The sequence below is a fragment of the Podarcis muralis genome, chromosome 12 (assembly GCF_964188315.1).
Source record: "Podarcis muralis chromosome 12, rPodMur119.hap1.1, whole genome shotgun sequence".
Lineage (NCBI taxonomy): Eukaryota > Metazoa > Chordata > Lepidosauria > Squamata > Lacertidae > Podarcis > Podarcis muralis.
The window spans coordinates 31,561,187-31,578,164 of NC_135666.1; the positions used below are offsets into that span (position 1 = coordinate 31,561,187).

Consider the following 16,978-nt stretch of genomic DNA (forward strand, 5'->3'; position numbering starts at 1 on the left):
AATAATACATAGAAATCTCAATACAGTTTACCCCTGTGATGTTCTCCTGCCTCCTACAGCTTTATAAACATAAGCTCAACTTTCTCTCTTTACTAGCTGAACCTCTAGGGAAGGTTACTGAGACAGAGCAGTTCAATAGTCTCCAGTTCTCCTGACACATTCTAACAAGAATAGCTTTGACGTCAGCCTATACTAAGAAAAGATGTTATGGACTATTGAAATCCTGATCCCCTTTGGAAGTTTGTTGCTGGCTTTATTAACGTCTTTCTTTATGCAAGACTTACTGTCACCATCTAAATGGTATAAACATTTTGATTCTTCCTCATTGACTGGTTGATTGCCCTGTTCTCTGAGATGGTCTGCATTATAAAAACTATGCACTTCCATCATTATTAATGGGTCGAAATATGTACCACATGCAGAGCAAGAATGGTTTGATCTAAGTATCTGGATCAAAATCGGCACTTGGCTCTCTAGCCTTCTCAAGTAACACCGCCATGTGCACAGACCGTGTTCTGGGTCTCTAAAACATAATTCTTATTTGAAACAAGCTAAGGACACCTCTGTGGCTGTATTTCTTTAAAAGTCAATATGTACAGCCTAATGCCAGAATATATTGTGGGTGTTTCAGGTCGTTCGAAACTGTGGGCTAGGATGCATTTTATTCAAGTTTATTTGGGTTTTATGAATTGTTTTATAGCATTAAAGAAGGGGTGGGAACTATATTGTTAAATTGTACCATACAATTGCTTCACTTATTTAGAGAATGCCACTTAGTTAAAGATACAATCCACTGGTTAAGTTCTACTGTGCAATTCCGCAAGTGCAAGTTATCAAGAGTTTTGTGAACTTGTAAAATTCCCATTTCGATGCTGGTATATACAGAGAAGGGAAAGTCTCTTTGTTTTTACAAGTTGTTAGAGAAAGATTAACATGATAGAATGCTGATTCCATGACAGGGTGGTCTATGGAGCCTTTTTCTTTTGCAATCTCCATGCCCATTGAACATTTCTTAGATTTCATAAATATACTGTAACCTTAAGGCTGCCTTCATCAACCTGATGTATTCCAGATGTTTTGGACAAGGACTCTCATCAGTCCCAGTCAGCATATCAATGTGGGCTGGGGCTCTAATCCAAAACTCTATGTGGAGCTACCTTGAAGATGGTCCAGAGGCTGCAGAATGCAGCTGCTAAGTTGGGAAGTGGGCAGCCCCGATGGGACCATGTGACACCAGTCCTGAAAGCTCTGTACTGGCTGCCAGTGACCTACTAGGCCCAATTCAAGGTGTTAGTACTAGCACATTAAATCTTGGAGGTGAGGCTGTGGTGGTGCTGCCACTGGGGGCCACCCAGTTAGTGCTGACCTGTGGCAGGGCCTTTTCAGTGGTGGTTCCCCAGTTGTAGAAGGCCCTCCCCTAGTGTGGTGTGCCTGTCTGTAACATGATTAATTTTCAGGAGGAATATGAAAACATTCCTATTTACCAAGCATTTGGCTGAAGAACGCTCTTCCTGGCAACCTTAAGATCATTGGACAGGAGAATGTTTCTAACTGCTTTTAGAAAGTCCTGACCTGTAACTGCTTTCGGATACTTTTAACTGTAATTGCTTTTAGAATGTTTTAACTGTCTTAGAAAGTTTTTGCTGTGTTTCTGATGAAGGGGAGGCATATAAATTAATTAATTCATTCAATAAATAAAACATCTGGAGAGGACAAGATTGGCACGGGCAGCTTTAAGTTGTGGGAGGCATGCAAAAAAGAGGGAGATCATAGCAACACACTGTTAAATGGAACATTGCCCACTATAAATGAGAAGAGGGGTTGTGAGACTCAAGAGATTTTTCAGGTAACACAAGAAGGGAATGTAAAGATAAACTTTTCATTTAAATGAGAAATTGAGCTACTGAAGAACTACAAATGGATTTTGAAATAGAAATAGTTTTCCTCCTGATGACAATTATCACTTGGCTGCTCTCATATATTTCACAAAGCTAGCATTGTCCTGGTCCCCCAATGCATATGGCTGCGGTGAACATCGGATACCACTGACCCCAAACAGTGTCTGGGTCACCAACCTGAAGCTGCATTGCATGACAGAATTAACTGTTTTTGCTGGCAAGATCCTTTATGCATGGTGAAGGAACTTGAGGGCAATCAAATAAGTAGAGTGTGTAGAATTCAGTGATAAAGCACATACGTTGTATGTGTCCTATGCCAGCCCCAGTTCTCTGGTTAAAGGGTCTCAGGTAACAGGTGTATGAAGCACTGAGTTACAAGATACACATCTTTGCTCATTGGATACTTGAAGCAGGTGGGTATTTGGTGCTGAACTAGCAATTCCTAACATTCAGTTGAGAAACGATGGCCAATTAAAGATGATGATGATAATAATAATAATAATAAACTTCACATTTGTATACACTTCCAATTGATTCATGCACATTATGTGGTTTTCATCCTGACAATAACCCAGTAAAGTAAGTTACTGTCACCTGTGTTGCAGGTGAGGGGACATAAGGCTGAGAATGGGTTGCCTAAGGCCACCTAGTGCATTAACAGCAACGATGAGAATCAAACCGGAGAGACTCCCTGATTTGTGGCCCAGTCTTGCAGTCATTATGCTCCACATTTCCACGAATACCATAACTCAGAAAGCATTTATACCTTATAACTGAAATGTGATTTAAGAGAACTGAAAACAGTAACGTTGGTAGGTTTAACATTTATGCTAATTCATTCGTTATTGTTTCAAACATACCTTCTTTTTCCTTAAGGGTATTTAAATAGGAGAGGAGATTTTCATTAGCTTGCACACAATATACCTCCCGAACCTGAATCCCACCTCCACACAGAGCTGTTTGATTTCCTCGACGTTTATCCTGTTGGCTTAGTAAAGGGTCAATGCGACATTCTGTCCATTCTGTGGTTCTCCATCCATACCTGAATCAAATAAATTGCCAATTGATAAAACTAGCAACTGAAACGCACGATAAAGCAATCGGAGTTCACGTCATAAGCAAAGTGTCTTAACATTTTGGCTTTCGTTATCAGCAGGGAAGCAATCCAAAGGTTTATTTTTGTAATTAGCTAAAATGGTTCAGATACAGACTACATTAGTTAAATTTAAAGGTAAAGGTAAAGGTACCCCTGCCCGTACGGGCCAGTCTTGCCAGACTCTAGGGTTGTGCGCTCATCTCACTCAAGAGGCCGGGGGCCAGCGCTGTCCGCAGACACTTCCGGGTCACGTGGCCAGCGTGACAAGCTGCATCTGGCGAGCCAGCGCAGCACACGGAAACGCCGTTTACCTTCCCGCTGGTAAGTGGTCCCTATTTATCTACTTGCACCCGGGGGTGCTTTCGAACTGCTAGGTTGGCAGGCACTGGGACCGAACAACGGGAGCGCACCCCGCCGCGGGGATTCGAACCACCGACCATGCGATCGGCAAGTCCTAGGTGCTGAGGTTTTACCCACAGCGCCACCCGCGTCCCCTTAGTTAAATTTAGGTCCCTTTAAAATCAGCAATACAAGCTTGCCATGGCTTAGGTCCCACTGGTTTCAATGGGAATGATGTGAAACTAAGTAAGGCTACAATCCTATACCGCTTACCTAGAGATCAAGGGGCATTAAGGCTATAGCACTATTAGTCTGGATGCAACCCAGCATTCCAGGTTAGAGAGGAGTGCTTTATTTACACTAAATGACAGATAATTACTGAAAGAATGAATAGATTTATTTATGTATTACAACCGACAGGCAGATTGCTGCGTGAATGGAGGCAAAACGAAGTGCCTGGGTAAGCTGCCACAACAATCTGAAGCTAAAACAATGCAATGAAAACACAAGGAAATCCAAGATAAACACGTATACATTGAAAATGTTGCATGCAGGGAAGGGAATTAGAAACTTTCAGTTTCCCTTTGATAAGAAACAGAAAAGTTTATCATGCATAGCTATAGCTTTTGCTCCCTATTCACTTCTGCTTCTCATATATATATATATATATATATATATGCAGGTTTTGGTGTCCTCGGGTGTCTTCCCGTGTAAAAGTTGGGGTGTCTAGGCGACGTTTCGACGAGGTCTCACTCGTCATCTTCAGGCTGGTGCTTTCGGCTTCTTGTTACTGGAACAGAGCAGGATCTCAGTGTTTGAGTTCCTATAAATACTGTTGAGGAGGTGTGGTGTATAGCCTCCAATGTTCTGGGCAGAAACGTCGAAACGTCGCCTAGACACCCCAACTTTTACACGGGAAGACACCCGAGGACACCAAAACCTGCATTCCTATACCCGTGAAAATCTACGAAAGCATATATATATATATATATATATATATATATATATATATATATATATTCCTTCATTGTCAAGATGATGGCGGTTTCTCTGGAATGCTCAGGCCTCCCTGCTGAGCAATGATGAATGATCAGAAGCTGTGAGCTTTCCAATCAGCCCAGTGCACAGAGAAAAAAGATCTGATACAGAGTTAAAAATCTCAATCAGCCTTATGAAGCGAAAGAAATGTCACAAGACGCTCCACTCAACCAGCGCTTTAAGCAGATATCAAGGGAACCATTTCTACAGGCCACGGGAGATGGAGAATGATATTTCTTTTCTTCCGAGAAGAATGACAATGCCCCACAATCAAAGACAGGAAAGCAAAATAACACAACATCAAAAATAGCTTTGCTAAGACTGCAATCCTGTACTATACACACTAACCAGGGAGTTTAAAGGGGCTTACTTCTGAGTAGGCATACATACTATTGCACTCTGCGACTCCTTCCCAGAAAATGAAAGAGAAGATTAAACGTGGGAGGAGGGGAGGGAACCCAGACAGTTCCCTATGTTCATGTGCTAATATTAATCTCAATTAGAAGCTGCACATTAAAGAAATCGTTTGAATCTAAACTGCTTACTGCCACGTCTTCTGGGCTCTAAGCAGGACTAATTTATTTACTGCTACTTTTAGATCTTTCCCCTACTGACCAGTTGCTGAAGACATCAGGATGCTCAAGGAATATTTATCAGCCTTGCACACAGAACGGGTCTTTTATCCCTCTGTGTGTAGAATACTTCAGAGACTGAGAATTTGCTGCAAAAAATATTCTGTGGAAAATACTGCTCTTGTCCAGCAATTACACTGATATACTCCCAAAATGAAACTCTGGTGCCACCTTGCTGAGACGGATACCAGTTGGCAATACATTGAAGATAAGGCAACTAATGCCCCTCTCCCATATAAAAACTGGAATTTCTTTCTAAATTATGGGCATACTCATTTCCTAGAGCCAGTGGATATCCCTATCTATATCTATATACACAATAAAAAGTGTGTGTGGATAAAAACATAGCTGTTGCTTATCTCTTGTGAGCCCTCTCTTGCCACTGGCTGAACTGCAGTGATGTTCCACTTGTGAAATTCTGTGTTCCATTGGAAACATGATCTTGAGTACTTTTGGTTCACTGGCTTCATCCATTACACAGGGTAGTATATTTTTTAGATACCTCCATAACAATAACCTCATGGTGTCTGCTCTTAAGTTTTAATTTAACTGCAGCTTTTAAAACTCTTCCTGCCCTGCTACAGTAAACACATTATGAACCAGAATTACATTTGAAAGTGAAATCTTGCAAGGACTATTCAAAAATTTTGAAAGAAAAGAACTAGAGCCCACAAGAAGGGTGATCACAATATTACAAAACTACTGATTTCCAAGAATGACAAAGAACGCTTTTAAGGTGGCAGGCCCAAAGGAACCTCTTTTTCGTCTATTTACCAGGACCCAAAATGGTTTTATTGTACATAATTCAAGATGCATTTGGAGGTGGCAAAAAAAAGCTCTTCTCCAAGTGCTGCTATCTGCACAACCGCTGGCAACAGCAATTCCTTGAAAAACCAAAATCTCCTTCCCAGGGTTAAATAAAATAAAATAGCTGAAGTCATTTTACCAATGCCTTATAAAATGTTGGAATCCTTGTAAATTCTTGTAAATGCCCCGCATGTGAATGTAGTAGCTCTATTTTGGATAACTGTGAATATTTGCTTCCTTTCACCCTAAAAGAATGAGCTTGACTGACCAACTAAGGTATGGGGCCTTCTAATCTGTACCGAACTCTTAAGCACACCCCAGTAGAAAACCAGAAACTATTTCCATATTAGTTGAAGCAAGCCTGATACATGTTAGTCTGGTGGCATAGAAGCTTCAGTAGTATTGTTCCTACCTGCACCAATGGGTAATGGGAGAAGGCAAGGGCTATGTGACTGGAGCTCACACTGGAGCTCTGACCCATGCCATGGTAACCCTACAGAAAGAATGGGCTCCTTCCATTACTATTTATTTATCTGAAATGTAACCCTGGGCTTCACACATCACCCGACTAATGTAAAATAGAGGGCCCCTGAAGCAGCTCCCAGGCTGCAAGAATAACATGAGTCCCAGGCATACCCATTGCTGAAGGTCTAGGACATGTCAATACTTACGTGATACACGGAGCCACCCCATCTCCTTGAGTTGTGCACTGTTCTATTTCTTCTAGCTCTGGACACTCGTTTTCACTGCCAATAGGAAACTGCTTAATGGTCCGTGTTCTTGTACGATTTCCTTTAGGGGATGTCAAATCAAAGCATGTTTTGGAACATGGACTCCATTCAGACCATTCTGACACCTGGCATTCCTTAGTGATCACACAGGACTGGAAGGTAATTGGTAGCGTCTCTTGTTGGCAAAAGCTGTAAAAGAGCATTAAGGTACTCAGAAAATGTATGCATTTATTAATTTTTATGACTGCATGATACACACTGCACAATAAAATGTGCCTTCTTATACCCATATCTTCTGGGAAGTGATTCCTGCTTCATGAAACAGACATTTCTGCACCTTGTTCTAGAAATATAGATGGCCAAGAATTAGAGGAGAGGCTTCTTTAATCTGTTTGTAATAAGATAACTAACTTGTTAATACTTTAGATTATTTATGCTGGATCCAATAGGAAATATTGTATTAAGAGCCATATTAAATTAAAGTAATGAGCAAGTCAGAATGTAGTTATTTCTAAAATTATAATTGCCAAGCTGATAATTAAAAGTGTGTGTATGTATAGTAACGTGCCTTTAACTATGTATCTGTGGCAATTCATTTCCAATTAAGAAAAGTCATCTTAGTACACTGCCTAATTGATGTCAACAAATGGTTTACAATTCTATTAGCCTTTTATATGGGGCAGAGCTGATTAATATTCTCATTTGAAATCCAGTTAATTTTTACATCCATGGCATAAAATACTTGTAAGCAGTTTCATCCCTCATAGTTGACCTACTGCCAATATTCAGAGACGTTAGGTCCCATCCCTTCTAGAAGTGGATGGGTAGGCAAAACTTCTCCACCTTCTAGAAGAGGCACATTTCATGTTCAGCATGGGAGGAAGAAGGCCCCTGGTCAACAACTGTCTGCAGCTGGGTGGAATCACAAGGGAAGGGCAGATCAGAGGCCATGTCACTTCCTGTATGTAGTGTGAAAGGAAGCCGAATTCGGGAAAGAGCCAACATTTAATTAATTCATTCATTAATTAGTTTTTGTTTATCCACCAGCCAATATGGAGGACATTTCTACTTTCCTTTCCTCAGGAAACTGGGTAGCTGCCAGTTGATGGAAAGGAATTGTACTAAATCTCTTGGCTGCCAAATGCAGCAGCCTAAGTCCTTTTTTTTTTTTTTTTTTTTTTTTTTTTTTGCTTTCCTCTTAGCAAAAGTGTTCTTTCTTTATCTGCACATGGACCAGCTGATTAGATGATGGCTGCTGTCCTTTTTTTAACCCAATTATTGACTCCTGGGCACTTGGCAGAAATGACAGTGCAGAGGGGAAGCTAAGCAGAGAAAGGGCCTCCAGTACCGCTTCCCAAACTAGAGGATGCTTAATGGGCTTGTGGGTCGGGGGAGGGGGGAGGAAGTGCCACTAAATGTAAGACCTGGAAAAGCCTCCCTTTGACAACACAGAGAAAGGGCATTGTGATAGGGTACAGAGGCCAATATCCAATGGGGATTGCTTCTAGCTCCACCCCGGGTTGTTAGTTATTAGGTAGTGCAAGCAGTTCATGCTGTCCTTTGCCTTTAAATTGCTTTTCCTCTCACTATTGCGCAACATATGGGCTGGGTCTCCTGTGTCATCCTTTCTCTCTCTCTCTCTCTTTCTTATTGGCTCTCCATTGCGGATGGTATTACACTTCAGTGTGATATGCTTAACTGACATTAAGGCCTATCATAGAACTGCACAAAATGTTAACTGTCAATCACTAGTCAAATGAGATTAATTTTTTAAGGGGGAAAAAGCACCCGTTATTGTTCCCTGCAGAAAAAAGTGGTGGTAATAGATACGCACAAATAGAGGCAACGATTTCTGACATATGAATAGTGCCAAATGAGCCTGCGTTCATCACACAAATATATTCCACAGTTCAGAAAACCAACAGCCACTATGACAGCTTCCTCATGCAGCAAGGACTGCAGAAATCACTGTGAATACACATACAACCTCACCCTTATAGCTATATGTGAAGTCAATCGACAATTCAGAGGCAAATGAAAAATTGTGACGTCTTAGACCACATTCACCGCATACATTAAAAGCACGACAATACCACTTTAAATAGTCATGGCTTCCCTCAAAAGAATTCTGTGAGCAGTAGTTTTGTTTAAGGGTACTGAAAGTTGTTAAGAGACTCCTTTTCACCTCCCGAAATTACAATTCCCAGAGCTCCCTGGGAAGAAGGATTGGCTGAACCACTCTGGAAATTGTAGCTCTGGGAAGGGACTAGGAGTCTCCCAACAACTCTCAGCATGATTAACAAACTATCATACCCAGAATTCCTTTGGATATCATAGTACAGTGGTACCTTGGTTTAAGAACAACACTGTTTACAAACTATTTGGTTTATGAACTCTGCAAAACCGGACGTAGTGTCCCGGTTTGCGTACTTTACCTCGGTCTAAGAACAGAAGCCGAACGGTGGAAGGGCACCGGCGGTGGGAGGCCTCATTAGGGAAAGCGCGCCTCGGTTTAAGAATGGCTTCGGTTTAAGAATGGACTTCCAGAACAGATTAAGTTTGTAAACTGAGGTACCACTGTACTTTAAATGTATGTTTTAAATGTGGTCTTTGAGGTTCAGCCTTCCACAACCTGGCGACCTCCAGATTTTTTAGGGTACAATTTTCATCACTACTGACCATTGGCCATGCTTGATGAGGGCTGATGGGAAATGTAGTCCAATAACATCTGGAGGGCACTAAGTTGAGGGACACTGATCTGGATTATGGGTCATTCGTCAGCTTTCATTGCCAGCAGATGCATCAGCCAGCCTGGGACAAGCATGTGTGTGTGTATCTACACATATACATACAGAGAGAGAGTGATGAACTGATGAACAATGGGTTAACAAAGTGAAAATGGAAAATAACATGACACCTGAATCCAAGCACAGATGAAAATGAAATGCTGTTGATTTTGAAGGAAGAAAGAGATGAAAGAAATTGCAGAGTTCCTGGGATTAATTTCCTATAGAATAGTTAAGGGGAATCCAGGAAGAATGCATTACAATTACTAGGGAACTCATTCCTATTTTATTACAAGCAGTGCTTTTTTCTGGGGGGTACGCAGGGGTATGCATACCCCTAAACATTTTGTGAATCTAAGTTTGGTCTCATTGACGGGCAATATTTCAATATGAGTAGGGAAATGGGAGTACCCCTAAACATTTTTTTTAGAAAAAAAGGACTGATTACAAGCAACAGTATATACTGATGAAGAACACATATTGTCACATTTGTGAAAACTGCTGTTATTTAATAGAGGGGGGGACCCAAACTTATTTACTACTATTTATTTACATAACAGCATTTCACACTGCTTATATGCTGATAAATATGTGTAAGAATAATGAATTGACACTCAAAAACATTTCTTAGAGCTGCAGTCCTTGACTAGGAAGTAAGCCCAATGGAAAAGTATGAGACTTATCCTGCGTAAACATTCACAGGGCTACATTTTACCCTTTTGCTTTTGAAGGTACTCAGACATGTAGCAGTTAGAGTAAGGAGGTTAAAAATGCTTTATATGTATTGTCATGTTGACTGGCTGCAAAACTGGGGAGCATCTTGGTGGTAGGGAGAATGAACAGGTGCAAACTTTGTCCCACATATGTCATTTTTTAAAATCTCCACTGCTGCCTAGCACCATGTCCTCAGTATTTCCTGCCTGAAAAATTCCAGAATGAGGGCGGCTATTGTGAAAAAGGCAGAGGATGTAGTTTCATGGAAACTTTTGCCATGCTATTCTCAAAGTTTGGGTACAGTAAATATCATTTCACCTTTATTTAAATCCAGATTCTGCACTATTCTAGCAATGAACTGAAGAACCAGAATGACCTATAGATCAGTGCTTGCTGGGGGAAGGGAGACATTATGCGCAGGAATGCATAGCACAAGGCATAGCTGTACTTCATGCGGCGCTCACTTTAGAAAGTGTAAGCTTCCTAAATTGGCTCTAGATTCCCTACCAAGAAGTAAAATGCAAACATTAACTTCCAGCCTGCTTTTAGTGGTGGATGCAGCTTTTCACTTAACGTGAATACCATGGGGTGAATTGAGACAACGATAATTGCCTAGGGAGAAATTGGAGCTGATGGCAAGTGTCAAATATCACCATCAGGTAAAAGGCTGCCAGAATTATAGCATGTTGTAGACAGATAACCCAAGTCTGACTCTCAAAAACCAAAGTGAAACTTACAGTGCTGAGTTAGCTCAAAAGGTTCCCATTAACCAAACCATGTGCTTCAATAATATATTAATGGAAATAATGTATGAATAATACATTATTCCCATTAACCAAACCATGTGCTTCAAACCAATAAAGATACTAACATATATAATGGGGAAACTTGTACGGCAAGTCCAAACCATTTCATCCTGAGTTATGATGGATTACCATATGCAAAGCTGTCTGCATGGTGGTGACCACAGATACATATGCAAAAGGGTTAAAATGCTAATTTGAAAAGAAAAGTCTGTCCTAATAGAATTTCCCATTACTTGGTCTGCTTTCTGATGGCTAAATAGTATTAGAAACTATACTGAGTGTTGTTCTGGAAATTCAACGTAAGGTCAAAGGAAGGGTAAGGGGGTAAGGGGTTTGCATCATCAAGTAGTAGAAACCGGATAGACGATGACCTAAAAAACATACTAAGAAAAGGTTTATCAAAATATGTATTCAGGGCAACAGTCATTGAATCATGTGCTCTCCTGAAACCTATTAGGCTTCAGCTGCTTGTTTCAAAATACTGGTTTTTAGCCATGGTCAGACTGCTCTCTACAGCAAATACTCATGTGTCAGGGCTGGTATTTAGTAGGAAAATATCATTTGCCACATCCACATGCAATGCCTCTCCTTGCCTCTTCTGCTGAGCACCAAGAGAAGCCAGGGAATATGTGGAAGGAGACCATACTATGGACTTTCTCTAAGCCAGTGTTTATCCAGTTTCCTGGGGGCTGTTACAGCTGTATAGAGCTCTTTCTGGGTGGAATGGTGCTCCAAGCTGCTCCCACATAAGTGGTAACAAAAGGCTTTGTTTTTGTTTAAAAAAAACAAACCTTCACTCTGTACAGTGGTACCTCAGGTTACATACGCTTCAGGTTACATACGCTTCAGGTTACAGACTCCGCTAACCCAGAAATAGTGCTTCAAGTTAAGAACTTTGCTTCAGGATGAGAACAGAAATTGGGCTCCGGTGGCGTGGCAGCAGCAGCAGGCCCCATTAGCTAAAGTGGTGCTTCAGGTTAAGACCTCCGGAACGAATTAAGTACTTAACCTGAGGTACCACTGTACTCCCCTGGCTTAACTTCCCCTCACTCTCAACTGTATTGCCTTTTTATGCTGGAGCTTCTTGTCATTTTACCCTTTTTTTGGCATTTCCCCCCATTACTTTTTATTCCCAGCACACTAGAACTGTTAACATTTATTTTCCCCTACTTGATTTCCCTTTTGATTACATACTGACTCCTCCATTGTTCTGGAATGAATAACGTAACTAAATTCAGCAGGGAGAATGCTGCCAACATAATCTCTGGGTACATGTCAGAAATGAAACAATTGAATGCTGAGTTGTTATTTCCAGCTTTAAAATGAAAGGGGGTGGGGAACCCAACTCCTACATACAAAGAGCACAATAATTCCAGGTTAAATAAGTAACAGCAGCTTTCACACTAGTAATGCAAGACTGTTCGGCTGTAGACCATTAACTCTACAGGATGAGGGGGTTCCACGTTCCTGAGGGCTTGGGGGTTTCATATTCTACAGCTGTCTAGGGAACTACTCTACGCTGTTTATTCCTTTATTGTAGGAATTCTACAATTCTCCTCCTTTTAGTGTCCTATATAACCTGAACATTCATAAACATGATTTTCATTTTACATCGGAAATACTTTTGTTTCAAAAGAAAAAAGAAATAAAACAAATTACTTTTTTTTCCACTGAGTGCAGTCCACACTGCATATGTTTGGTCATTCAAGAGTATCTGTATGCTTTAAAGAAAAAGAAAAAGAAAAAAATAACACAAAGTTCCATCTCTTTTGGCAGTAACCTGGTAATTTTAGTAGAGGGTCCAGCACTACCAAGCAGGGGTCATGAAGCACAGCTGTATTCCCCAGCCTGTGCTCCTTTCACAGCTCATAACTGGAATCCTGTACTGAAAGGTGTCCCATCTTAGAAGAAGCAAGATGGGGCCAGACAACACGGCTAGTTGTGGCGTAGTGCCGAAAACCATGAGTGGAAGCCCACAAATTCCAAATTTCAGCTCTTCTCTCTGCCATAAACCTATTAGGCAAGTGACTCAGACTCTTGATGCAAATATGAAATATGGAGATAATATTGGCCACCTTATGGGGTGGTTGTAAGAGTTACACAGATAAAAAGTCCATAAAATGCTATGAACCTTCTAATGCATTATATAAATGCTACGTATTAAGAAATACAAGGGAGGCTCACGAAAATTTGTGGGAACTTGTGGAGAGGGTGGTTAGGAGTTCTCCCCCCATGTAGGCCTCCGGGATGTCTCTATACACATCTGGTGCGCAGGCTGAAACACTACCTGCCCACAGACTGTCTCGCCAGAGTGGTGCATGCTCTAGTTATCTCCCGCTTGGATTACTGCAATACGCTCTATGTGGGGCTACCTTTGATGGTGACCCGGAAACTACAATTAATCCAGAATGCGGCAGCCAGACTGGTGTCTGAGAGTGGCTGCCAAGACCATATTACACCAGTCCTGAAAGACCTACATTGGCTCCCAGTATGTTTCTGAGGACACTTCAAAGTGTTGGTGCTGACCTTGAAAGCCCTAAATGGCCTTGGCCCAGTATACCTGAAGGAGCATCTCCACCCCCATCGTTCAGCCCCGGACACTGAGGTCCAGGTCCGAGGGCCTTCTGGCAGTTCCCTCCCTGCGAGAAGTGAGGTTACAGGGAACCAGGCAGAGGGCCTTCTTGGTAGGACCGCCCTGTGAAACACCCTCCCATCAGATGTCAAGGAAACAAACAACTAACTTTTAGAAGACAGCTGAAGGCAGCCTTTTTTAGTGAAGTTTTTAATGTTTGAAGTTTTATTCTGATTTTAGTGTCCTGTTGGGAGCCACCCAGAGTGGCTGGGGTAGCCCAGCCAGATTGGCAGGGTATTATTATTATTATTATTATTATTATTATTATTATTATTATTTGTTACAACTGCCAGATTCAGGAGACTTCATTCTCTCTCAATCCGTTTCTCAAAACCGGGATAAGAAAATCCACACCTGTGGCCAATTTTTGCCTTCACTCTCTGTTTAAATGGATCGCTGTGAGGTCTGTAATGAAAACAGATCATGCCTTCAGATACTCGCCTTGTCATAGCTATTGATCAGGCTGAAATATCCCTCAAACCAATCTGGAAACAAGACTGGGCACCTTAATTACCACAGGCAAGGGATGAAATACGTTCCAGTGCTACTTTCCGGGTATCAGCAAATGGATATATCGCAGCAGGTCAAAGGGAATGGTTTTCCAAATATGGACATTACTGCTTACAAGACTGGGCATTGCCATTCTTTGTTTTGCATTCCGACATTTCTATATGGAAGCTGCTTTACACTGAGCCCCTATCTCTGGTCCACCTAGCTAAATATTGGCAACAACTCTCCAGCTTCTCTTTCCCAGTTCACCACCATCCCTGGAGAGAGAGGGCTTTGTTACCTACAGCTAACTATCTATGCTACAGGATGTCCCTTTGTGCTCCAGCTAACACCTGGGACTGGCCCTGCCTCCCTCTGCACTGCTCCAGAGTGTGACTTAGGCTGCAACATCCATATATATAAAACACTATGATACCATTTTAAACAGCCATGGCTTCCACCAAAGAACTCTTGGGAGCTGCAGTTTGTCAAAGGTGCTGTAAGTCATTAAGAGACTCCTATTCCCAGGGAGCTGAGGGCTGTCAGAGGAGAGCATTTTGAGGCTTGTTTGCTTGTTTGTTTTGCAATCAAGCACCATATAATTTGTACAAAATAATAAATAAAATATTCCCATGCCAGAGCTACAATACCCAGATTTCTCTGAAACAAGGGATTGGTTGTTAAACTACTCTGAAAACTGTAGTGCTGGGAGGAGAATAGGAGTCTCCTAACAACTCTCTGCGCCCTTAAGAAACTACAGCTCCCAGAACTCCCTGGGAGAAGCCATGACTGTTTAAAGTGGTTTCATGGTGCTTTAAATGTATGGTGCAAATGTGGCCTAAGTCACATTCTTCAGCAGTGCAAAGGGAGGCAGGGAACAACCATTGATGAAAAGTATTTGATTTACCAATCAACTATAAACTGTCCCGGAACCAATGAGAAAACTGGCACATCTACTTATGTACTATTTAAAAATACCCTTAAGAGAACTATGTTTGAGACATAAGCACATTATTGCCATCAGTCATTCAGTGGGAGAAGAATCATAGAACTGTAGAGTTGGATGGGACTCCAAGGGCAATCTAGCCCAACCCTGTGAAATGCAGGAATCTCAGGATCTGACATATAAGGCCGAAACAAGAACAATTCTGGGAAAATGCTGGCCCTTTTAAATCTGCTGGATTTGCATTGGCGTTCATAGAACCATATGAATGCTGCTTCAAAAGAAAACTTTGCCAGATGCTTCTGTGAAAGAACTAATTATTCGTTCCTATGCATTAGTTTGCAGAGTCTTCTTGTGAACTGTTATCTTTCAGGTAATGTGGGTTGGTATGCCCTGAAAGCTACAGCTTCCCTAGATTTTTAAAAAATGGTCTCAGTAGTAGAACATCTGCTTTGCATGCAGAAGGTCCCTGGTTCATTTGCCACCATCTCCAGGTAGGATTAGGAATGCCCCGTTTGAGAGAGCTGTTGCCACTCAACGTCAACAGTACGGAGCTAGATGGACCAGTGGTGTGACTTGGAAGCATAAGGCAGCTTCCTGTGTTCCTACACTACTGTTCTGTGTCTTTGGCCACACTCTTACACACAATCTAGGTAAACATAACTCACGATGCAACTTCATTCCTCCTGTGCCATGTCCTATGTCCACTGCAGACAGCCAGTGATATGAGGCTGGGGGGAAGCACTACACAGAACTATTGTGCCACATCACACATAGTGTTTATCTAAAGAGGAGGGAAAGAAACAAAGAGCAACAGCAACCCCGTGTCTCTCAAAACATCTGGTTGAGTCCTCTGTGGCTGGGTGATTCTGGTTCAGAGCAGTGACAGCATAAAGACATGGATGTTCCTTGAGCCCTGCGAACCTTGTATCAAGGGAGGCTTGTGAAAGAAAGCCCATTTGTACTTCCTCCGTGACAAGTGTCACAACATTTGCAAGGAGATGAGCATGAGTAATGTATTTTGACCGTTTCATAATGTATATTGTTGCCAAGCCTCTCTTAGAACATTAGAGCATAGTGGATTGTTGTAAGCGAACAGCAAAACCTCTGTTATGCATTTCCAGTTCGAGAACTGACTGAATGACCACTTTAAAAATGTTTTCCAATGGTGCTCGATGCAAGTTAAATCAGTACAAAAGAATACCAAGTAGAGCAAAATAAAAAAGGGCAAGGATGCAATCTTTCAACATGCTGAGCACAAGAGTGCAGACTAAAATTTAAGGCTGAGGTTTTAAACCCTACTAATCAGATGTTCAATTGAACACTATGTTATCTCCAATCAACTGTGGGTAAGATTGATGGGTAAGCATTACAGTAAAGAGGAAAATGGAGCATGTAAATATATAAATCTCCACATCAAGTTCATGGGGCATTCATTTGAACATGAACGCTTATTCAAACTAAGCATGTAAAATCTTATCCAGATAAGTGAATTTCTGATCTCACAGGAACGCTGTTTTTTTTCCATTTATAATTGAGGGTTTCGCATATCCCCATTTGAAAATATATCTTTGCGAGAAGAAATGGCTAAGGAGTAAACCCTACACAAACCCAGAGGGGAGTCACTAAGACAGTTGGATGGTGCATTGTATGCCTCCTTTTGGCAACTCTGCAGCCAAGCAGTGGCGTAGCGTGGGTTGTCAGCACCCGGGGCAAGGCAAGTAATTTGCGCCCCCTAACCCATGGATTTGCGCCCCCTAACCCATGGATTTGCGCCCCCTAACCTGTGGATTTGCCCTAACCCCAGATGTTGCGCCCGGTGCGGCCGGCCCCCCCTGCACCCCCCACGCTATGCCACTGCAGCCAAGCTGGTGCCAAATGGGTTGCTCTGCTTTCCTTTGGACCACATCAGTGAGGCTGAGAGGAGGGTTTTGTCATCTGGGCAGCCCAGGACCTCCATACTGACTGCCCAGGTCTGCACCCTGAAGAGGTTATTTCGGTGCTGCTAAGACACCAAAAGCAACACACGCTACAGCAGTTATGAGTTATCGGTCTCTGCAGCCACAG

General features: G+C 41.9%; 1 protein-coding gene across 4 annotated transcripts in view; it reads right to left on the bottom strand.

Annotated features, from left to right (window-relative positions):
* Window positions 1-16,978, bottom strand: part of THSD7A (thrombospondin type 1 domain containing 7A) — a 266,321-nt gene that overhangs the window by 114,629 nt on the left and 134,714 nt on the right. For all 4 annotated transcript variants that reach the window (XM_077936976.1, XM_077936978.1, XM_028749885.2 and 1 more), the window contains exons 4-5: window positions 6,482-6,730; window positions 2,759-2,940 (exon numbers count right to left, since the gene is read on the bottom strand). In XM_077936976.1, the coding sequence (XP_077793102.1) occupies window positions 2,759-2,940; window positions 6,482-6,730 (431 nt within the window). The remainder of the gene's footprint in view (window positions 1-2,758; window positions 2,941-6,481; window positions 6,731-16,978) is intronic.